This window comes from Bos grunniens, chromosome X (genome assembly GCF_055505025.1).
Source record: "Bos grunniens cultivar Pamir isolate PY7600 chromosome X, Bosgru_T2T1.0, whole genome shotgun sequence".
NCBI lineage: Eukaryota > Metazoa > Chordata > Mammalia > Artiodactyla > Bovidae > Bos > Bos grunniens.
The window spans coordinates 68,541,810-68,566,320 of NC_141194.1; the positions used below are offsets into that span (position 1 = coordinate 68,541,810).

A 24,511-nucleotide genomic window follows, 5' to 3' on the forward strand; every position below is an offset into this window, starting at 1 on the left:
GGCTAGAGGTGGAGCCCTGACATAGGAAGGTGTATTTTTAAATCCCCCAAGTGTTCTGCATGTGTAGCCAGGTTGAAAACTATCATATAAAACAGTGATTTCTTTTTTTTTTTTTAAAACAGTGATTTCTTTATTCATTTTATATCCTCAATGTTTACCATGATGTTGGAAACATGTAACTAACTCAGTGCAGAAAGACACAATTTAATGTAATAAAAAATTAATCTGGCTACATGTAAGTTTTACACATAAGCTTGCATAAATCTATCCAAATTAACTATATCTTCTATCTTTCCTCAGGAAAGCATTATTTCTTCCTATAGTTACAGACAGTCTTATATCTTCCACATGACCTTAATGCATATTTTATTTATTGTCATATTTATCTTTTTAATCTAGATGTATATGACTGCTAAAGGTCAAAAATATTCTTTGTCATCTCTCAAGTTTCTGGGTTACCTTCCCACTCTAAATTCTTTATTTCACTCTCAGAATAGCTGTTGTCAGTGTGCAGACACTCACCTAATATAGGTGGTCAATTGTTGGAGCAGGTATGTTCTTTATCAGTATGAACCAGTACGTTGTTCACTATCAAAATTAAAATATCTTACCCTTCCTTCTATTTCTGCTTTTGGCTTCTTTGTGCTCTTTAGGCTTCATCTTTTTTTCTTCTCCAGATTCTCCATCACTCAGAGTCAGCTTGTGTCTCAAAAGCCTATGTCTGTATCTTGGCTTCTTAGATTCTTCAGAATCTGAATCTGATTCAGAAATGGCTTGATTTTTTATTTCTAAATGGAGAAAACAAATCATTAAAACCTTCAGCCTTTTTTCCTTTAAAATGTTGTACACCTACATATTCTGTTTGTAGATAATTATCATGATTTATGGAACTGATCAGAGCTGCATACTTACCTTGTTAAATTGTTGATACCAAGCAATCTCATACATCACACTTGATCTATTACTATCATTAAGTAGCAATGAAATATCACCAATATACATTTATAGATTTTTAAAAGGTAAAAGATATTTTGCTTTACAACCCATATATTTATTGGCAGTGACTGACAAAATTTGCACAATTATTACCAGATATTCAAAAGGATTAATGGTAGCAACGTTTTAAACGTTGTAATAAACTTCAAACATATATTATTAAGAGATTTCATGGTCAGTCTTCAAAGACTGAACTGGTCAAACAACCAAATTATGACATCCTATACTTCTCTCTGGCTTCCCTGGTGGCTCAAATAGTAAAGAATCTGACTGTAGTGTGGGAGACCTGGGTTCAATCACTGGGTTGGGAAGACCCTGGAGAAGGAAATGGCAACCCACTCCAGTATTCTTGCCTGGAGAATCCTATGGACAGAGGACCCTGGCATGCTACAATCCACGGGGTCACAGAGTTGGATACGACTGCAACTACCATTTCACTTCACTTCACTTCATTTCACGTCACACTTCTCTCTGGGGAACTCACCCTCATCTCCAGGGTTTTCTTCATTGTGTTTTCCAGTTCTTTTCTTCCCTTCTTCTGACTCATCTGAAGATCCATCCTCATCAGAGGAAAGATTGGCTTTAATTTCTTCTAAAAGCATCTTCTTGGCAATTCTCGAGAATAAAAAGACAATAAAAACTATATATTTGGTGGTCAAGTATTACAAATTAAAAACAAATGGAATTATATATATCAAAATAGAAATAATTTTTTCAATAGATTTTTATTATAAATAAGTCTATCAAAGTCTATTTTAATTTAAAGTACTAACCAAAACTTTTGAAAATGCTCTTAGCACTGATTTTCTCCCAGTTCTATTCAATTTCACAATATACTTAAAAATCTCAGGGATGTTTCTACTGTTTTCACCAGTTGCAACTTCATGCTGGATATCCTTCCAATCCTCTACTTGCTCTGCTGCCACCATCTGACAACTACAGTATCAGACAGGCCCACAATAGTAAATCAATTCATTCAAACAAATGGCATTTCAACACAAAACTCCACATGAAAGGATTTATTCAACAGTAAAACATATTCTTAGAAAATCAGTGTCTAATAAACCACTATTGTGAAACAGTGCCTCAAACTAGTGAATAACATTTTTGGCTCTTAAATTTCAATTTAGTGCATAAATTCTTCTTATCAAATGAAAGTATACAACATATATTACAATACTAAAGCAATAAAAAATCCCTAATAATATTCAAACTAAGGCAGAAAAGGGGCAAGAGTGCTATTTACTATGTACATAGTTAAAGAACACAAATTACTATCAAAAAGTTTTTACTTTCCAAAAAAGTAAGATAATGCATTAGCCTAAAGCATACCAAAATTTTTCCGGATGCTCCTCAAAGACCAATTTGCCAACAAAAAAATAAACTGCTCAAAGCATGAGAAAATATTTAATACCATCTTATGTTAAAATAAAATATATTCCTAATAAATTTTCATGTTTGCACTAAAGGAAGATATCAAAAAGTGTAAGATAAAAACAATTTTTGTGTAAGATGAGGTAATTTGCACCTTTAGATATAAATTCATAAATCAGAATAACAAAGGGAAACCTTATATAAAGGCTCAAAAGTTGGCATGATTCTTGGTTTTCCCTGAACTAGCTTCTATATGGATAAACATCTACTCTGTAATCATGAATGACTCTAGCTCAGTCAAAATCTTGGAGCTAGAATTAAGAGACTTTTGTTATTTTTAAATTTGAAATTATTTTTATTTATTAACATGAACTCACATTAAATCAAGAATTCATTCAATGGTAGGAGGTGTTAATGTATGTTAATGTTTTCTTAATTTTATTTGAAAGACAGATTGCTCACTGCAATTTATATTCAAAGATATATAGCAAAAGCACCTAGGCAGACTAAAGCAAACAAAATAGCTAATCACTTTCATAAATGCTGATATGCCCTTTGGTCCTTCCTTCCTAAACAGATAGATAAGGAACATTTAGACAACAGAGAGAGCTACACAAATTGCAAGAGGAAACCACAGATGAGTTAGCTTTTCTGAGGATTTCTAACTTGATTTGCATTTTAATTAAGTGGAGATTAGATCATTCCAATTTATATCCTACTAGAGTTGCACTGGTGGCTCAGATGGCAAAGAACCCACCTGCAATGCAGGAGACCTGGGTTCAACCCCTGGGTTGGGAAGATCCCCTGGAGAGGGGAATGGCAATCCACTCCAGTATTTTTGATTGGAAAATCCCTAGGACCAAGGAGCCTGGCGGGCTACAGTCCATGGGGTCACAGAGAGTTGGACACAACTGAGAGAGACTAAGTTTAAACTTCTACATCAGTGGTTTCCTAACTGTACATGGTTTGGACTGTACATAGTAAAGGTTTTTAAAATGGGGACAACTTACATTTTGCCAAGAAAAAAAATTAAACCCAAATATCATTTATTTCATCATTTTATAAAGTATAAACATACCCTCCACAAATTAGGAGACAGTTTCAAAATAAAGAGTGACTCTTTAATTAAAAGCATCCTTCTGGAAAAACTCTCTAAAATTATCTTTTATACATACCACATCATCATTTCCCATGAACAAGGAAAGACTTTTTCAAGCCAATTTGAGTAAAAACACAGATTTGGAATGAATAAGTGTATGTGCACGTGTGTGTACACATAATATGAAGCACTGGATACTAGGTTATAAATAGAAAAACACAGTTTACCTGCAGTTACAAGATCTTATATCACCATTTGAGTGGTATAATAATAGCAAACAAGAATACAATTATTAATTTAGTTACTCTAAAGGTTAGTTCAATCACCTGATTTTAGTTTGCATTTACAAGTTTAAAAACTGTCATAAGCTCCATATAATCTATAAAGACTTGGTTGTTAATTTTAGGAAACCACATATTTCTTCTTTCGCACTCTAGATTCCTAATAAGTCTACTAAATGAAAAGTCAAAACATGTAAACTTACAAATACTAAAATTCTAGGCTGTCATGAAAAAACTAACATGAAATACGTAAGATAATAAGATTCTATACCAACTGAAAAATCACACAATAAATCATGGAAAATGAAATGAGATCTGCACACTGAAGAATTACTTGATTTATCAACAACCTTCAATAAAGTCATAATATACAGAACAATTACAGATACTTTAGATGCAAAAAAAATTATAGAGAATGCTCATTCTTCTCCAAACTGAAAGTTATACAGAGTAATGGAGATTCCCTAAGCTTTACCTTACTAAGATGTTTTAGATTTGCCTTTTGAGCAAAGGAAAGCCTAATGAGTAGCCATATACATTAAGCCCTAAAAAGAATAATAAAATAATTTTGCATAAATAATGGCTGATGGCTCAAGTCCAATAGGTCAAAGACTTAATGTATCATACAACTAGCCCATCACATAACCTACAACTCAAAGTTAGAACTTAATTTGAAAGACCCAAGGGCTGAGGCTGACCTTCAACCTGAGTATTTAAACATGTTGAGGTGAGATGTGTCCCATCTACAAAGCCTGCAGTGAGATTCTTTAAGGGAAACTCCACTACATTAACTCTTGAGTCACGGGCCACAGAAACTTCAAGGACATCATCACTTGAGAAACAGCTCAGGCTGGGAAAGCATCATTTTGGAGGCCTCAGCTAGACCCATGCTGGAATGCATGTGATGGATGTATAGTCATGATCCCCAGTTGATTCTGTTTGCTCTGAAGTTTCCTTTCTTGAGGTTTTCCAGGATGTTTCTGAGAAAATCATCCAGGCAACAAGGTACTGCCCCTAGAATCTCAATACTCAACACAACATCTTGGGGCAGGTATAGCATGCAAAGCAGTCACAACTCTATCAGAAGCATCAGAGGCACTAGTTGTGCCACACTTGTGGCAGAAAACCTGGCAGAGCCAGAAGTAATGGAGCTACTTCTCCATTTTCCTGAAAGGGAAGGAAAGGAGATGGGAAGAAAGCAAAACAATATGGAAAGGAGGGTAAAAACCCACAAACAATGATCAGAAGTGGTAGCATAAAAGAATAAATAATAGAACCTCAAAACTCAAACAAGCTAAGTCTTCTAAATCACATAATGAATACCAAGATAAGATAATGCCTTATTATCCTTGCACCACCAGCTACTAAAATAAAGCAAAAATAAAATAAGGAATGAGGCCAACAATGCAAAGACAAATGAGCAATCACACAGAGAGCAAGCGAGCCAAGAAAGCCTTTGGCAATTCTGATCCTTCCTAGAAAGGAAATTAGTAATGCCTCTTGTTTAAGCACTCAAACAGGAAAAGAAAGTAAAGCACCTCTTGGCTGGTAGAAAAATTGATAATTCAAAACACTCGGTTTCTTAAAAAGGAATAATCAAGAGAATCTCTTGCACCAGGGAATTTTAGAGAAACAGCCATTACAAAAGCAACACAAAATGTTAGAGCTGAAGAAAGGACCTCAGAGTCCAAGTTTGTCATTTCATAGATGAGGAAACAGGCTTAAAAAGGGGAAATGACTTGGCCAAAGAAACAAAGCTAATAAGTGGCAAAGCCAGAAGTACAATCTAAGCTCCTAAATCCCAATCTGCTACTAATTTTACTATGTTAGTCTATATTTTCTACTTATTCACTACTACTGTGCTAATTAATGAGTGCTTAGGGCAATACACTAAAGTCACATTCTTAAAGATATCTCACTGATTTTTAAGTTTTCACTAATTTTTAAGATTATGTATTTAGAAAATGAAAGAATTAAAGCTTTCATTTTTAAAGATTTAAAAAAAGAGTTGTAAACATCTTTCATCTAGCATGCACTATCTCTAAAATACTGATAGACCATTTCAGATATCCCCAACAATCTACTGTCTTTATCTTTCAAGAGATTCTGAAAATAGGGTTGAAGAAAATAACTAAATGAAACCACATTTTTATTTTTATTTTTGATGCTTTTGATTTTATTTTATTTTTAAACTTTACATAATTGTATTAGTTTTGCCAAATATCAAAATGAATCAATCACAGGTATACATGTGCTCCCCATCCTGAACCCTGCTCCCTCCTCTCTCCCCATACCATCCCTCTGGGTCATCCCAGTGCACGAGACCCAAGCATCCAGTATCATGCATTGAACCTGGGCTGGCATCTCGTTTCATACTAAATGAAACCACATTTTTAGAAGGCCAAAATACTGTGGATCCATACACAAAGGTGACAAATTAATTTTTTTTGCATTCTGTGCATAATATCACAAAAGAATAGTTAAAACAGAGAATTCTGAATAAGATTATAGTTTTAGAGATAAAAAACAACTGTCTAAGTAAATGCAATACTAAAACAACACACCATATATAAAAGGTTGATCTATAAAACAATTCAAATAACTACAGTCAAAAAATGTTGAATAAATAAAATTTCTCACAATAAAAATTTTTTTGAGAACAGGGTGAGGAACACATATCCCTCTAGTATGGAGGGACGCTTTGTTTTAACAAATATTATATACTTCAGGTTGAGAATAAAAGATAAACATTTCATAGAACTACAAAGGAATTCCTCATCTTCAAAATCTGTATTAGTATTTTTTTAAACTCTGGTTCAAAATTAGCTTTTTTTTTTGGTCACCTGGCTAGGCTTGAATCAAATCCAACCCCACTGCAGTGGAAACAGAGTCCTAATCGCTGGACCACCAGGGAAGGCTCCAAAACTGATACTGGGTTAAACCTGAATGAACTTTTTGACGAACCCAGTATCTTGATATGACCCTTTCTATGAAAAAAATATAACCAAGGCATAATCATCTATACCTAAAGACAGTGCTATTCGTGAGTTAATGATGAAGTCACTAAATAACCAAAAAGCTAAACAACACCTTGAAATATTTTAGTCACATGTTCTATAATGTTTGCACTTAATGAAAAACTTCACCGTTTACTTAAAATTAGTATCAAATAACTTTAAAAAAATCTTAGGAGTAGAAAGATAAAAGCTGTATGAAATTAAGAAGTCAAAGTTTATTAACAATTTATACATGGGCTCAAATTACAAAATGTGTATTTCCTGATTTTATGTAAAAATCTAAGCCAATTTTAGAGAAAATTTTAATAAGAAATTTATTAACATTGATATTAATTTAGGAAATTTGATCATACTAAAGAACTAGTTCAATTTTTTTATATTCAATACTTGAAAAGTAAAATCAAAGAATTTGCCTTAATTTTATTTTCAAAATCCAAAGACTATATAGTCATAAAGATGAACCGTTTTTGCTCACCCTAGAAAATCCAAACTCTCTCTTTTTTGGGGAGTGGGGATGGGAGCTTTTTCTCATTTTCTGAAAGTCCCAATATCACCAAACAATAGAAAATAGGAAAAAAAGGCTGAACATAATGTTTATATCTCAGGTAGATTATATCTAGTGGCTAGACCACCTGTATTATACTTGACTTACAATACTTACCTGCACTGGAAAGACAAAGCAAATTGAAAAAAAATTGCCTTAAAATTGCCAGATATTTAAAACCCTTATTCAAACATAAAACAAGTAAAATACTCATTTAAAACCTATCTTTGTTTTTAAAGCTCAATGAAAACTAAAGCAATTTTGCAAATCAAATAGGAGCACTATGAAAAAAAATTCACAGAAAAAAATTATTGCAGTTTAGCAAATTTGTAGAGTACAGCTAAAGACATATATAGAAGATGAACATTTGTAAACGTGCTTAAAAAAGAAACCAAAGTCGTATGTCGAAGGGACTTGACATATATTAGAGCCAATAATCTTTGCTGAAGCCAAGTAAACAATCATCAAATATCTTTATTAGAATGAAAAATATCCAGGAATCATTAATCACTTCCCAAAACATGCTTGATTAATAGCACAGAGCCTGCATCAAGAGGATACACCAAGCTAGTAGGGGAAAAAAATAATCATTTGTATGTTTTCCAGTCTGAAAAGCAAAGTAGTACCAAATGGTATAACAACTGGAAAAACTAAGGCTACAACGTAGTCCCACAATAATGAAGCAGAAATTCTATTAACAATGGGCAATTTCTTTAAGCAATCTCCACATCAAATTTTGCTTCTATGAAAAAAATTAGCCCCACTGAGAGAAATTATGAGAAAAACTATGCAATATTAGTTGACCTAACTAAGCATTTTTCTACTATAAAGTAAATATTAATATATATATGTGTGGCAGCAATGGCACCCCACTCCAGTACTCTTGCCTGGAAAATCCCATGGACGGAGGAGCCTGGTAGGCTGCAGTCCATGGGGGTCGCTAAGAGTCAGACACGACTGAGCAACTTCCCTTTCACTTTTCACTTTCACGCACTGGAGAAGGAAATGGCAACCCACTCCAGTGTTCTTGCCTGGAGAATCCCAGGGACGGGGGAGCCTGGTGGGCTTCCGTCTATGGGGTCGCACAGAGTTGGACGTGACTGAAGTGACTTAGCAGTTAGCAGAGGATATACATATAAAAAGCCTCAATTTTAAGCTAATTTTGGATTTAAAAAATTTGCAGGTTTAGGAAAAATTCTGACAATCTAGTTTTTTTCCTTTAAAAGCTCAATTTTAAATTTTTTCCACACCCTGTAAAAAATACAAATAAAGAATATTCTGAAAATAATTCTTTTGGAGGTGGATGGATTCTTCAGTGATAGTTTAACATGCAACCTCTAAAGAAAAGCCTGATTTAATAATCCTCAACACCATCACTATTGATCTTAAATACACTACTATGTTATGACTGAGGCTAATTTACAGTGCAGGTATGAAAACAAACATTAAATATCCTTTTAATGAAAGAATCAATTTAAACCCATTTGAAAGGCAACATTAACATAATGGCACATTCAAATAAATGACTTTAAAATTACATGTATAATTTAAATAATCTGACAAACTGATATCATTTTCCCTTCCAAAAGTATATAAAGTCTGTTATAAAATCTGAATTAAATTCTGTTATACAAAATTCAAAATATAAAGTTCATCTATTTATATTTTTTCTAAAAAGCTGAAACAAAAATTATAAAAGTTAAACTGTTGCTCAACCTATAACTTTTATCACTGTTTACTAAATGCAATTAAATAGAAATTATTTTACAAGTTAGACCACTCTATCTCACAATAGCATACATTTACTTTTGAATACGAATGATACTATATAATAGCATGCTAAAATAACAAACTTATTTATTCACACCTACTAAAATATTCAGGACATGATTAAGTTCTTTAAATTACCTCAAAACCTACTATAACTTTAAAATGAAAAAGATAAATTATAATGAAATCTGTCATAAAACTTTGACACACATAGGTAAGTATATATGCTATATATGAGAACATATGTTTTAAGAATTATAAAGTATTCACTTCCTCAATTTCAAAAATACCAAAACATTGTTAACTATAAACTAGCTTGCATATCTTGGCTCTAACAAATTGTTTCAACTCTCATGAAAAGAGCTATTATAATAAAAATTAAATGCTTGAACAAGAAAAAAGTTTTATAGACATTTATTGCATCCAAATAATTAACCATTTGCATTAATACACTATTTACTTGTCCATAAATATCAACAGTGAAAATGTGTTACAATACTGCTAAAAAGGCAAAGCATATGAAATTTATACACAATTGTGTACAAATTTATACATCATTACAATATGCTATCTACTAAAATATATCCTACTCAAAAATGTAAAAGGTAAAAAATAACTGAGACTTTATCATGATCTGAAAACAAAGTTTTAAAACTTGCTTAGTGCATATTCAAATATGCTCAAGTACATTGTCTATACTAAAATAATTCAAAAAGGTATTATATCCCAATTATTAGATAATACATGGGTATTAGATACCTCTTTGGTATACTGGATATGAAACAAGTTATTAATGGTATATTTTATAAAAGCACATTAAACTGGATATAAAGAAAAACATGCTCAAAGGAAAATTCTTCTCAAAAGTACTCAACATGGTTGTACTTTTTTAATCACAAATAAAAGATGGAATTAAAGATGCCTTTCAATAAAATACCTGCCAGTTACAGAGAGATATGATCAAGTAACTTAAAAGAAAAATTATATTTTGACAAGCTCTAACACAAAAATTATTGTACCCTAATGACATTTATTTGGTGGTTAAATATGAAATTAAGGTTCATAACCCATAAGCAAATTAGGATATACCATGTTTTAAACATTATTAGCCTTTCAATAACATTTGAGGCCATATAATTTACAAGAAAATAATATAAATAAATGAACACGAATTAAAGCATGCTAAAAGGATAAAATTTAAATGCCTGTAACATAAAATTTAATGAAATTTGAAAAAAACTGGATATATATGTTTAATCAAAAAATAAGTAGACAACAGCACCTGAGTTTATCCGTGACTAAGCTCCACTAGAACAAAGCTAGTGGAGGTGATGGAATTCCAGTTGAGCTATTTCAAATCCTGAAAGATGATGCTGTGAAAGTGCTGCACTCAATATGCCAGCAAATTTGGAAAACTCAGCAGTGGCCACAGGACTGGAAAAGGTCCGTTTTCATTCCAATCCCAAAGAAAGGCAATGCCAAAGAATGCTCAAACTACCGCACAATTGCACTCATCTCACATGCTAGTAAAGAAATGCTCAAAATTCTCCAAGTCAGGCTTCAGCAATACGTGAACTGTGAACTTCCTGATGTTCATGCTGGTTTTAGAAAAGGTAAAGGAACAAGAGATCAAATTGCCAACATCTGCTGGATCAACAAAAAAGTAAGAGAGTTCCAGAAAAACATCTATTTCTGCTTTATTGACTATGCCAAAGCCTTTGACTGTGTGGATTACAATAAACTGTAGAAAATTCTGAAAGAAATGGGAATACCAGACCGCTTGACCTGCCTCTTGAGAAACCTGTATGCAGGTCAGGAAGCAACATTTAGAACTGGACATGGAACAACAGACTGGTTCCAAATAGGAAAAGGCTATATATTGTTACCCTGCTTATTTAACTTATATGCAGAGTACATCATGAGAAACGCTGAGCTGGAAGAAGCACAAGCTGGAATCAAGATTGCCCGGAGAAATACCAATAACCTCAGATATGCCGATGACACCACCCTTATGGCGGAAAGTGGAGAAGAACTGAAGAGCCTCTTGATGAAAGTGAAAGAAGAGAGTGAAAAAGTTGGCTTAAAGCTCAACATTCAGAAAACTAAGATCATGGCATCCGGTCCCATCACTTCATGGGAAATAGATGGGGAAACAGTGGAAACAGTGGCTGACTTCATTTTTCTGGGCTCCAAAATCACTGCAGATGGTGATTGCAGCCATGAAATTAAAAGATGCTTACTCCTTGGAAGGAAAGTTATGACCAACCTAGACAGCATGTTAAAAAGCAGAGACATTACTTTGTCAACAAAGGGCCGTCTAGTCAAGGATATGGTTTTTCCAGTAGTCATGTATGGATGTGAAAGTTGGACTGTGAAGAAAGCTAAGCACAGAAGAATTGATGCTTTTGAACTGTGGTGTTGGAGAAGACTCTTGAGAGTCCCTTGGACTGCAAGGAGATCCAACCAGTCCATCCTAAAGGACATCAGTCTTGGGTGTTCATTGGAGGGACAGATGCTGAAGCTGAAACTCCAATACTTTTGGCCACCTGATACGGAGAGCTGACTCATTTGAAAAGACCCTGATGCTGGGAAAGATTGAGGGCAGGAGGAGAAGGGGACGACAGAGGATAAGATGGTTAGATGGCATCAATGACTCGATGGACATGGGTTTGGGTGGACTCCAGGAGTTGGTGATGGACAGGGAGGCCTGGTGTGCTGCAGTTCATGGGGTCGCAAAGAGTCAGACACGACTGAGCGACTGAGCTGAAGCTCTAATCAAAACTACAGAATAAAAATTATTGTTCATTCACCTTAATAAAAATGCTATCCTATTAATTAGGAGAATGTTGATCTTTGAAACAGAAAAACCTGTCAGCATCAGCAAGACATAACAAAACTATAGTGACAGCTGGCCCCATAGCATTTAATAACTCAGTTAATTCCTTACAAAATTATGACACAAAAATTAATGTTTATCTTCATGTTTTCTTAGTTATTAGAGCTTACTATTAGGAATAAATGGATGATTAATATAGTACTCTGTAGTAAAATCTCAAGTCTATCATAGATTTTTGGTGCCAGAATTAATCAGAGAACATTTCATCCAATCTTTTCATTTTAGAGAACAGAAAATTGTGGCAAAAATCACTTTTCCAAGATCACACAGAAAAGTTAGAACTAGAAGTCAGATATTCTTATGCCCATTATCCCCAAATTCCATCCATTACACCACATTGTCTCCATGAAGATTATGAGTGTTGGGGGATCTTCTAGTTCAGGAAGGGTTTAAAAGATACGTAAAAAACATAAATTTTTTAATATCTTCACTTTCTTTATTCCTCATTGCTAAGACATGGGTGTATCTTTTTTTTCTTCTCCCAGCTATCCCTTAGTTAAGTCAATCTATACAGACTACAATGTTCACATTTAAACCTATTATTTAAGTATTATTAATGTTAACACTATCAAACTGTCTACTTCTATTTTATTTGAAAAACTGTTAAAATCTAAATCAGTCTAGACACTGTGCAAATAGATACTTCTATTTTTAAAGCAATTTCTTAATCATCTGAGCAGTCCCCTTTTTTCCACTTTGAATAGGTTTTAATGAATAGGACCACTACATTGGATGGCAATTTAAAACAATAATCAAATATTGAGGATAGAGATTTCTGTTGTCACCAATTTTTGAGACATGATTCACTTTGACTAATAAATAATTGGTCAAAATTAAAATATTCTCAAAAACTTATCACAGTTTACATGAAACATAACAATTGACAGTGCTGTATTTATAACACACCCTATGCTGGGTGTGTTGATATTTATATTTATTTTCTCTTAAGGTTTCAGAGTTAGCCCATTTTTTGGCCTTTCTTTGAAACTTGGAGGAAGACTGTGAGTCTGTCCTTCTAAAGCTGGCACTCCTGGTTTCTACAACCTGCTTGCGATTCCGATGCTGCTCTTTGTGCCCATGCCTAGGGTGTGTTATAATCTTTTTGAAGTCCTTACAGATGGAATCATACCTATTTTCAGGATCATTGTCATCGTCGTCATCATCCACTGTGACAGGCACTGATTTAGATAAGGCTTCATCTCCTTGAGGGAACAAAAGTGTACTTAAAATTATCTACATAAGTAAAACCATGTAAAATAAAACTGAAAGCCAAAAACTTTAAAAGAACTAGTGAGTCCTAAACTACACTCTGGGATCCAAAACATGAATAAAAAGAATTTATAAGGAAAATACAATGTGGAATTTAAGAAGTGTCAGCAGCAAAATAATAAATAGTTGGATCTTATATATTTCAAAGTTTCTTCCCACAGCACAAGAATTTTAAAGCTCATCCTTCCTAGTAACAAATATTTTATCATTCACCATCATATTAGCGTAAGTTTCTCACTGAAGTAGGCTTTCTACTGACCCGTTTAAAGTTAGCAGATGTCTAACTTTTTCTGTATCACTGAAGAATTTTTTTTTAAATGCTACCAATACTTGGTGATACCAAGTAACTGTAAAATATACTTGAATTTGTATGGTGTTCATAAGTAGAATCACCCAGAGAAAGTACAGTAAAACTTATTTCCTTACAAAAAGTAACATTTCTATCTTTTGATTAAAATTATAAAGTGATTAGGAGAAGGAAATGGCAACCCACTCCAGTATTCTTGCCTGAAGAATCTCATGGACAGAGGAGCCTGGTGGGCTGCTGTCCATGGGGTCGCACAGAGTCAGATACGACTGAAGCGACTTAGCATGCATGCATGCATTGGAGAACAAAATGGCAACCCACTCCAGTATTCTTGCCTGGAGAATCCCAGGGACAGAGGAGCCTGGTGGGCTGCCGTCTATGGGGTCGCACAGAGTTGGACATAACTGAAGCAACTTAGCGGCAGCAGCAGCAGCATAAAGAGATTAAGAAAATTTGTACATTTCATTGTATGTAAATTTTGCCTCAAAAACAAACATTGTACCCTAGTTAACACTATATATGCTGAAGTAATCAGGGAGAATTATTCAAATGCATCAAAGATTTCAAGGGCATTAATTACACTGAGTGAAGAAAGACAATTTCAAAAGATTATACACTTCATGATTCCATCTCAAAATAACAGAATTACATAGATGGAAATCAGATTAACAGTTGCCACAGGTTAAGAATAGCGATATGAAAGGAAGTGTGCATACAGGTAGCACAAGGGAACCTTGTGGTAATGAAACAGTTCAATATATTGGTTGTTGTGGTAGCTATACAAAGCTACCCATGATACAAATTTTGCACAGAACTATACTTACACACACACAACCACACATACACACAAATGAAGGAGTGCATGTAAAACTGATGAAATCTGAATAAATCATCAGTTTCCTGGTTATGACACTGTACTATAATTATGAAAGATTGATACCATTGGAGGGAAATTAATGAAAGACATCCAAGACCTCCTGTATATTTTCTTTCAACTTCCTGTGAATTTATAATTATTTCAAAATAAACAAAAGAGGGGGCAAAAGTTAGGTTCATTGATGGATAAATAGATAGGATATATAAAGTAAAGTATGCAATAAAGCAAATATAGTACAATGTTAACAGTAGAAATTCCTCAGTATATTTAACATTTTTTCATAAAAAAATACTGGGAGAAAATGTTGAAGAAAAAAATTCACAGACACCTACAGGTTCAGGATAGAAATATGCTAACTGTAGAAAGACAAAAGTAAATGTCCCAATTAACCTTAGCAAACTCACAATAAATACTTCATTCGAACAGATCGATCCTCAAATTAAATATTATTAGTGATATTACTCGGAGAAGGCAATGGCACCCCACTCCAATACTCTTGCCTGGAAAATCCCATGGACGGAGGAGCCTGGAAGGCTGCAGTCCATGGGGTTGCTGAGCGTCAGACACAACTGAGCGACTTCCCTTTCACTTTTCACTTTCATGCATTGGAGAAGGAAACAGCAACCCACTCCAGTATTCTTGCCTGCAGAATCCCAAGGACGGGGGAGCCTGGTGGGCTGCCATCTATGCGGTCGCATAGAGTCGGACATGACTGAAGCGACTGAGCAGCAGCAGCAGTGATATTAGTGCTGTTCCTCCTTACCACATCTTTGAAAATTTGACCCATTCTTCAAATCTGAGTTCAAATACTACCTGTTCTTTTAAGTCTTCCTCCAATATTTGGATAACTGGCTCACCTACTATTTATTACACAGACTCGTTTTAGTTTTACATCTTTCTCCTGGTATTCTTTTTTTTAAAAAAATGATGACTTATCTATGTCTATCTTGCTCATTGGACTGCAATCTCCTAGGACGATGTTCCTTATCATGGTTAGTCATGCCATTCCTGAGACCAACTAGAAAATGTTGTACACTGTAATAGATTCCCAACTATTGCTGAATAAATTGGAATCCTCTAAATTCATGGGAGCAGGGTAGGCTTTTTAAGAGCTCATAAAAATTGTCACCTGAATTAAGTTGGATGTATTAGGAGAATAGATAAATTTAGCATGCTTTGTATACAGGCAAGCAAATTCTTAAGGAATGCCACTTATCATTGACTCACACCCAAACTTATCCTGGAAATCAGTGCTTTTAACATAGTGCTTATTTGCAATTCCCTGAATATTTTTTTCTGACTAAGTATTTTTACCAACAAAGTCCAATTTTTATTTATTTTTTTATTTAAGTATAGTTGACAACGTCCAATTGTTAGATGAGTTCATTCCCTAACAAATTTATCCTTTTTTACATCTAAAAGTATAATCAGTCCAAGAAATACCCTGAGTGAAGAAAATATGAACAACAAATTTTATTCCTCCCAACAGTTGAGAGACTGGCATCTTGCCTGAAGTGCAGAATTCTCAAGGCTTTTCTGGATATAAACATGAGAAAAGGGACATGAACCCTCTTGAGTATTAGCCATATGTTGCCATCTCTAATTAAGAGCTAATCAATACATATTACTTATTAAAATAGTTATTAACAGTTCTAAGCATGAGAATTATAATTCTCATAGAAACCCTCATATGTGTCAAGTGAGATTTGGGGAGATGAAAATGAGTATCTGAAATCAAACATGCAGATTTCACTAGGGAAGCTGTTTTGTCATGGAAATCAGTTTTACAAAGTTTGATTATTCCAACAGTCTAGAATTTGCAAATGAGAATACTCCATGTAACTAATCACAATTTATTATTCTCACACTCTAATCCTAATGAGAGTTTTTTCGACTAACCTGATAACCAAAACATTGAATTGATATCAAAGCAACTATTGTATTATGTTTTGAATACAAGTTCACGATCTTATACGCAATTCAAAAATCTAAGTTCTCAAAATTTAAAATTTTGTAAGGTGGTACCAAAGTTTACTTGGCAGCAATATCTAACCTGAACTGCTTATTCCTCTTACATGTAAATGTTCGTATGTTCTGCTGGAAACACAATAGTAACTGCAATCTCCTTTACAAAAATTTTAAAATAAATTTTAAGTGTCCTTGGTTAACTGACAGGTTTTATTGACTTAAAAAATACAATATGAGCAACAAGTGTACATTTATTACACAACTATTTTTTAAAGAACTGCCATAATGATAAATATTTTTAATTTTTTGAGGGGGTATCATTGACCCACACCCTTATTGTCCTAGTGCTCTATCTCATCAGGGTAGAGTAATCCATGTACTTTCTGGATTTTTTTCTTTTTTTCTTTTGTTAATGTTAAAAATGGAAACATCTGTTCATGTTATTAGAAAAAAAAATGATGAGCATCAGCAATAGGTTTCAATAAAGTAAATTTAAATTTTTCAGAGGATTTCATAGACACAAAGTTAATGTGCCCAATTTAAAAATCAGGGCTGATTCATGTGAATGTATGGCAAAAACCACCACAATATTGTAAAGTAATTAGCCTCCAATTAAATAAAAAAATAAAAGTCAGATGCATGGCAAAGCAGTTAAAACTTTCACATAACATGTCATACTCATAACAAGCACTCATCTCCATTACATGAGTAAATATCCACTGAACTACTATCAACAGTCTGATTTTCCTTCATAAATTACTTTTCATTACTCCAAAGAAAAGCATTAAACATTAATAAAGAAATTTACCCAACAAATTTGGTATACATGATACAGAACACTAATAATGTTTCAAATACCTCCCAATGGTGACAAAAAAAATTGGAGAAAGAGGTTCTAGAAAATCTCTAAAGAATTTTTAAATGGTGTTTTCCTACACAATAAGTAGCCTTGCATTTGACTGACTACAGAGAAAATAAACAATGTAGTTATTCAAGAGGGGAAAAGTATAAATATTCTATTTGTTTTCCCATACCTGAAGATTGACAAAATCCAGTATGTGACGACAGCACTAAATTTTCAGTCACAGGCTTAATTTTCTGCTCATCACTGCTCCCCTCACCTACAGATTTCTGATCATCATCTCCTATATCAGAAGAAGATGAGGAAGTAATGTCAGCCTGCTTCCTTTTAGTGCTTGTTCTCAAGGAGTTTCTCATTTTCTCCTTTATACTGCCTGCCTTCTTTTTAGCTAAAGCTCTTTGTTTCTTCAGGTTTTTATTATCTTCAGAACTTTCCTCAACATCAGAAGATGAGCCACTTTGTACTTCCTTGCTATTTCTATTTGAATTTAAATTCCTTCTTTCCCTTAATTCTATTCCTTTTGGTCTCTTATCAGAAAAATCACAATCATCTTCTTTCATGGAATATTTTTCTGTATCAGATGATGAACAATCCTGTCTCTTCCTTGAACTCTTTTCAGGCAAGTTGAACCTTTTCTTCTCTCTACTGGATGTTCCATTCTTACTCCTCTTATCTTCTGAAGAGTCACAACTTTCTCTTTTCCCTGGTAACTTCTCAGAATTATCAGATAATTCACCCTTCTTTTTAGAAGCTTTATCTTTAATTTTTTTGCATTTCTTTTCCCCATCAGCTGAGCTCTTATTTTGTTTTATGCTTTTAGGAAAGTCACAAATTTCTTCTCCCTCAGGTAATTTCTCAGTAGTATCAGATGATGATTCATACTCTTGTTCCATCACTTTTTTATTCAAGTCTGCAGTTTTCTTTTCTTTTTCTTCAATTTCCTTTTTGCTCTGCTCGTTATCATCTTCAGAGGATTCATCACTCTGTTCTTTCTCTGAGAACTTCTCAGCAACATCACATAAGCCACCCAGTATTTTCTGACACATTCTGGTTCGCTGGTGCTTACTCTTTCCTTTAGATTCAGCAACCTTTTTATCTTCTGGAGAATTAAAACTCTCCTCTTTCCCAGAACAAAGCTTATCAGCACTCTCTGAGGAAACATTGGGCTGCTGCTTCTTAGAGAGGCGATCTCTCAATTCCATGATGGTCTTGTCTTTATCAACTGTGCCTTCTGCTGAAGAGAAATTCTCTCTCTCTTGTTTCCTTTCAACATCATCAGATGGTCCTTCCTGTGCAGTCCTCAAACTTTTATGACCTTGATTATCCATTCCTTGTTTGCTGTGTTTTTCATCTTCAGAAGAATCATAATATTCTTTATTTGGAACTCTTTTTTTGGTTGTTCTGGCAGTCCCAATTTTACTCATTCTCTTTATCTCTTTTTCTAATTCTGAGTCATAATTAGAAGATTCAGACTGGTTTTGCCGTTTCTTTTTAGAAATTATAGCCTTTTTAACTGATTTACCTTTCTTAATATCAAAATCTGAGCCAGAAGTAGAACTTTTTCGTTTCCTTTTTCTTTTATCATCTTTCCCTCTTTGAATCTCTGAATAAAAAGTCTTCTTGTTATTTGTATGAGGTTCATTAATATCAGTATCTGAAGAACTGTGACTCATACTGGGCATGTCTTTGAGGATTGTCAGCATTTCGTCAGAATCTGAAATGTGATCCACAATCTCTGACTGCTTAGATTTAGGCAATTTATTAGGTTTAGGATTATCTATAGCACTGTCAGAAGAATTCCGCTTATCCTTTTTTCTCATTGGAACCGAAAGTTTTTGTTGCTCCTTAACTGTTTCATTATTTTCTTCATCTGAATTAGATGTTGTACGGTTGGTTTCTGTCTGTCGCCTCAAAGGTGTAGTCTTTACACGCGGGGATCTTCGAAGATCAGATTCTTCTGAAAGTAACGGAACTTCACTTTTAGCCAAATGCTCATTATCATTCTTTTCCTGTCCAAGTTCACAGTTCTCTGGCTTAGGGTTCAGACAAGAACTTTTATAGCTATCTTTATCTTGTGGAACTTCCTGACAATCAGCACCTTTAATTGGGGAAATAGAAAGGGAAACAGGGGTGAGTTTAACATATAATTCTTTTGTTACTTTAGCTGTTGTTTTTGATTTAATACCTCCTCTGTTGTCTTTTGAAGTAATATTTAATTTTACAGAAGTCTCCAGTTCTTGTTCAGTTCCACTGTTGCCATCTCCCTGATACTCTGCTGAACTCTGAACTTCCATAGCAGTCTCAAGATTTTCAAAAATGTCTTCTGGAACTGAGGAAGGAACAGACACAATATCCATGTCTAAGTCTTCGGCAGTGTTACTAGGTTCATACTGAGGTTCTTTTTTATCAGATTTCTTATGTTCAGTACTGTCATTTTTATGTGCTCTTTGTTCCTCTACTGCAACACTCTGACCTATATGCTCACTATCCACCTGCTTTCTTGACAGTTTACCTTCTGATTTTGAAATATCCTTCCTTTCCAAAACACAAGGTTTTTCTCCTTTTCTTACTTTTGTTTCAGACTTAGCATCTATGACTTTATGCTCTTTGGTATTTTTCTCTTTGTTTACAGCATCCAAAGCTTGAATCTCTGAATTCAAATCTTCTTCTAATGCAAGATGAGCTTTCTTGATATCAGCCAACACAGACTTAAAAGCCTTAAGCTGACGTAACTTTGTAGCAGAATTGATTTCTGAATTATCTGTTGCCTGCTTCAAAAATTTAACGTAACTGGAATTCATGTTGGCAGTAGTCTCAATCAGTTTTTTTGCCTTCTTAATCATGTCCTTGGGCACAATTAGTGCTGAATAAGAGTAGGTTACAGAACCAGAATATGAATCATCTAACTTCTTTTCTTCTCCATTACAATTTGAACTGTTTTTCTTTGGAGAAAATCTGGGTGCATGCTCATATACTTTACTAGTCTTTTCATTGTCAACTTTTATCTTCTTCTTATTTTGTTGCAACAACTGTTCTAAGTTTTCAAATACGCTGTTACACGCCGTGACCAAGTCCAACAAAGGCTCTGGGTGACAAATGTAGCAATACCATTGGTTGTTTTCATCCATTATTGTAGACAGCTCCTTTCGACCAAGGTTGCGAAGAATGCACTTCTTACAGAAGGCATTATGGCAAAAGTCACAACAAATTAAGTTTCCACCTTCTGCACACCATCTGCAATTATTTAAAGATTAAAATATTATTCAAAAATGAAACTCATTTTAAATCTTTATAGTACTAAACCAATTAAAATTTCTTGCCAACAATTTAATAGCAAAGTAATTTAGGTCATTTACTTATTCTTTGTTAGAGAATTAAGATATAAATCAAGGGCTATGTGGAAAAGAAAACCTTCCATTAAAGATATCAATGATGATACCACAAAAAAAAAAAGATTTAATAACAGACTATATAAGAATTTTCCCTCAAGTAGACAACACTGAATTTTAGTTCATCTTGATTTATTACCTACCTACACTGTTCATCCATTCCATCTGAGTCACGACTAATATCATCACTCATGTAATATTTAAAGCAATTCTATTAAAAAAAAGAGAGAGAAAGGGGAAATTTACTCAAAATTTTTAACATTCTTAAAGGAGAAAAACTTCATTTTTTTAAGTCATTAAAAAAGTAAAGGGAATGTATCTATATATGTGTGTGTATGTGTGTTTTAGAGAATCAAAGCAAAAACACTGTGCCACCCCAACTAGTACTTTAGAGACACAAGAATAGCTCAAGAAATTAAAACAGATTTCCATATCATCAAGTACCACTGTTCCATATATAAAAATTGATAGAAGATTTTGGTAAGGCAAATTTCTGATCTCATATGGCTAGCTACCAAGGATCTACATAAAAATGTATTAGATTTGTTGTTACTTAATACTAATTTAATAGTCATCATATATAAACAGCTACTGTGTGTAGAACTGAGCAATAGTATCCTTTTCTGCCCTATGTTATCTTTAAATCTCCAACACCTACTCTGTAAGATAGGCAGTATTACTGCCCAATTTGAGAGACAAGGCTTTGGTTCATTAATATGTAAATAAATCTCCAAAAGTCATACAATTACAAAGGCAAAACTGATATTCAAATCCAAATCTGTCTGACTTTAAATTCCTTCTCACTGGAACTAAAGAAAAGGGAAGGTTCCATGACCACTGATGACAACTACTGATTACTGACCTGGGCTCAATAGATTGGCCTTTGAAAAAAAACAATTACATATACAAGAAAAAAGGAATGCACATTACAAATCCAATAGATGCAAAATTCAGCTGTCACAATTTAAAACTAGAAGCCTGACTGAACTGAATTCAAGAAAAGGAAGGACACAAATTACTGCCTCTTAGGCAGTAAATTTAGCTTAAGTTGGTCTGCTGCTGCTAAGTCACTTCAGTCATCTCCAACTCTGTACGACCCCATAGATGGCAGTCCACCAGGCTCCCCCGTCCCTGGGATTCTCCAGACAAGAACACTGGAGTGGGCTGCTATTTCCTTCTCCAATGCATGAAAGTGAAAAGGGAAAGTGAAGTCGCTCAGTCGGTCTACATCTATCAAAAATTCATGCAAGATCTACAATTGGAACTCTAATTAAGGAAAGTCTGGTCTGCCCCTACAATTCAAGTAGATATTTTATTGGGAAACAAACTACTACAGTATTAATTTAGCAGTAATATGAGTTGGGGAAATGATATTCTTGATAAAGTAGACATTTAAAATTAATTCCAAGGTATTACTTATAAAAAAGTTTACATAGACTATTAAAATTATCTTCAATACATATGAAATATTTTTAAAATCTACAATCTCCAAATTAAGTCAAAACACTACTCTACATGGAGAGTTTAGATTTGAGTAATTAGAGTTTATAAAGAGGGAAGGTTATAAAACATATGTGTGCACACACATATACTCTGCAATTTTCCAACACACCACATTGTCCCTCACCTATGAGTCTTTGAATATCATGTTGCCTCTGGCCTAAAATATACTGAACCAATCCCACTTTGCCAAGCTAATTCCTATTTATATTTCAGACATCAGCTGTATCATCTCCATTATATATCAATTCCAAATTACAATGGTTTCTCATGTGTTCCCAAAGTACACGGTATCTCCCCTATCGTAGCACTTATTGGCCCTTTCATGGCTGTCTTCCCCACTACAGTATATGCCCTCCAATGGCATAAACCATTTCCATCTTCATCACTGTGCATCAAAAGTCTGACACATGTTAAGCATTCAAATATTTGTGGAATTATCAACAGATCATTACACACCTTACAAATAAGTACTTGCAGTGAAGGATGTCTATAAATGGAATCTTTTTGAAAATGATTGACCTGTTGTCCACAAGCTGTACAGCTCACAATCCCATGAAGCCCATCTTCTAGAAGAAAAGAGTGACCATTATTCACACATAGACACACATATAAAAAGACATATATTTTAGTTAGCATTTCCCAACATTCAAATTGAAAATTAAATACTTCATAATCCTTGGGAAAATGACATTTTGGATACAAATAAAAAGGTTAATAATTTTATGGACTTACTAAAAACATGACAACCTTGACAAATTGCAGAGCTAACTTGTTCCCTTTTACAGATGCAAACTCTATTTCTCACAACAACTTGACATAACATGAAGAGATTCCATAAAAGAAGTTCTAAAAATAGGTGCCAAGAGCTCTTTTCATTTTGCTACTGCTTCACAAATAAATTCAGCATCAGTTCTTAAAGAATGGAGAAGCAAGTGAAATACATGGAATAGATTCTTTTGGAACCCTATACTTTAGTTAGGTATACCATAAAATTTTTATTCTCAAAATGGAATTGTCTATACAGATCCTTTCAAAAGTATGTAAAAACCTGATAACTTTATATTACCAATTTCCTTCCTCAAAGTCCCTTCAATACTATCCACGATCCCCATTAACCTGCCTTTTTTCTATATCTACTCCATTGTCAAGTCCATATCAGCACTGTCCACTATTTCCAAATACGGACAAATAAGATTGGCAGGTATATCTATCTTGGCAGGAAAACCTCAGAATGGCTGGGTTTTGACAGAGTCCCATGCCACAGTTTCTGCAGAAAAACAGATTGAAGATAACCTACACAAGAATAAAAGGAACTTCTGCCTCACCCTCATCTCTAGTTCTACACAGTGCTTCACAATCTCAACTGAAAATTAGAATCAGACAAAGAATCTTTTAAAAACAGGGACAGCCATTCCCATCCCTAACCCACTGAAAGTTTTACAGGTGACTCTGATGTGCAAATAACTCTTATCCAAATAAGATGGTAGAATATGACTCAAAAGAGGCCAGTGAAAATGCCTTCATTCACTGAAGGAAAAAAAAGGGGGGGGGGAAGGGAATAAGACTTAAAAAAAAAAAAAGGAAAAGAAATTGTCTCTGTCCCTAACAAAAAGACAAAACAACATAGGTATTTCTCACCTTTTAATTTTCTATTTTGTGTTATTCTTAGTTTTAAGGTCCAAAGCACCAAGTATCAGCACAAATATTTTTACTTGCAGAAGTTAAAAAAGGTTAACCAAAGTATAAGGGCACCATCACACTCTATAAAGCTGCTTATATTTTATTTTAAATCATACCATCCTGCATTAGTATTTGATTGTGAGTATTCATATATTCTGTACTTTAAACACAAATAAATTTACAGTGTGTTTTTTCATATCAAATAATGATTACATTCATGTAAGCTAACAAAGTAATGAAAAGCTAGAGTCTGAATGTTCATCCAATGTTAGATAATATTAAGCATATTCTTTATGCTTTTGCACATATATCACTCAAGAATTTTAAAAAGCTAGGTGATCCAATGGAGAATTTTCCCCAAATGTGCATAAAGAATCATAAAAGATATTCACTGAAGTACTAACTAGCAATTGGGAAAAATTTGAAAACAAAAAATTAGAAATAATTTCACATTTAGGAAATGGATAGTGATTTACTTATATAACTAAATTCTATAGAACAGTGAAAAGTAAAAAACCCATTATACATTTACTGATATGAATACATTTCAAAATCAAAGTTGAATAAAAAATGCTGAAAAAGGATATCTACAGATACTACTATGTATATTTTTAAATGAAAAACAAATACTTTTTGAGCAAAATTAGGTAAAAAAAAAATATAAAAACATGCATGGAAA

The 24,511-nt window shown here is 33.8% G+C and overlaps 1 protein-coding gene across 20 annotated transcripts in view; it reads right to left on the reverse strand.

Moving 5' to 3' along the window:
• ATRX (ATRX chromatin remodeler) overlaps positions 1 to 24,511 on the reverse strand; it is a 284,412-nt gene that overhangs the window by 157,250 nt on the left and 102,651 nt on the right. For 8 of the 20 annotated variants that reach the window (XR_015158787.1, XM_086387280.1, XM_086387277.1 and 5 more), the window contains 6 exons: positions 22,609 to 22,718; positions 20,793 to 20,860; positions 17,433 to 20,494; positions 13,107 to 13,179; positions 1,481 to 1,611; positions 612 to 788 (listed from right to left, as the gene is read on the reverse strand). Coding sequence is in view for 19 of the 20 variants with exons in the window: in XM_086387280.1 (XP_086243406.1) it covers positions 612 to 788; positions 1,481 to 1,611; positions 13,107 to 13,179; positions 17,433 to 20,494; positions 20,793 to 20,860; positions 22,609 to 22,718 (3,621 nt within the window). In the remaining variant the exon portion in view is untranslated. The remainder of the gene's footprint in view (positions 1 to 611; positions 789 to 1,480; positions 1,612 to 13,106; positions 13,180 to 17,432; positions 20,495 to 20,792; positions 20,861 to 22,608; positions 22,719 to 24,511) is intronic. The other 12 variants (XM_086387288.1, XM_086387284.1, XM_086387279.1 and 9 more) reach the window with 3 other exon arrangements.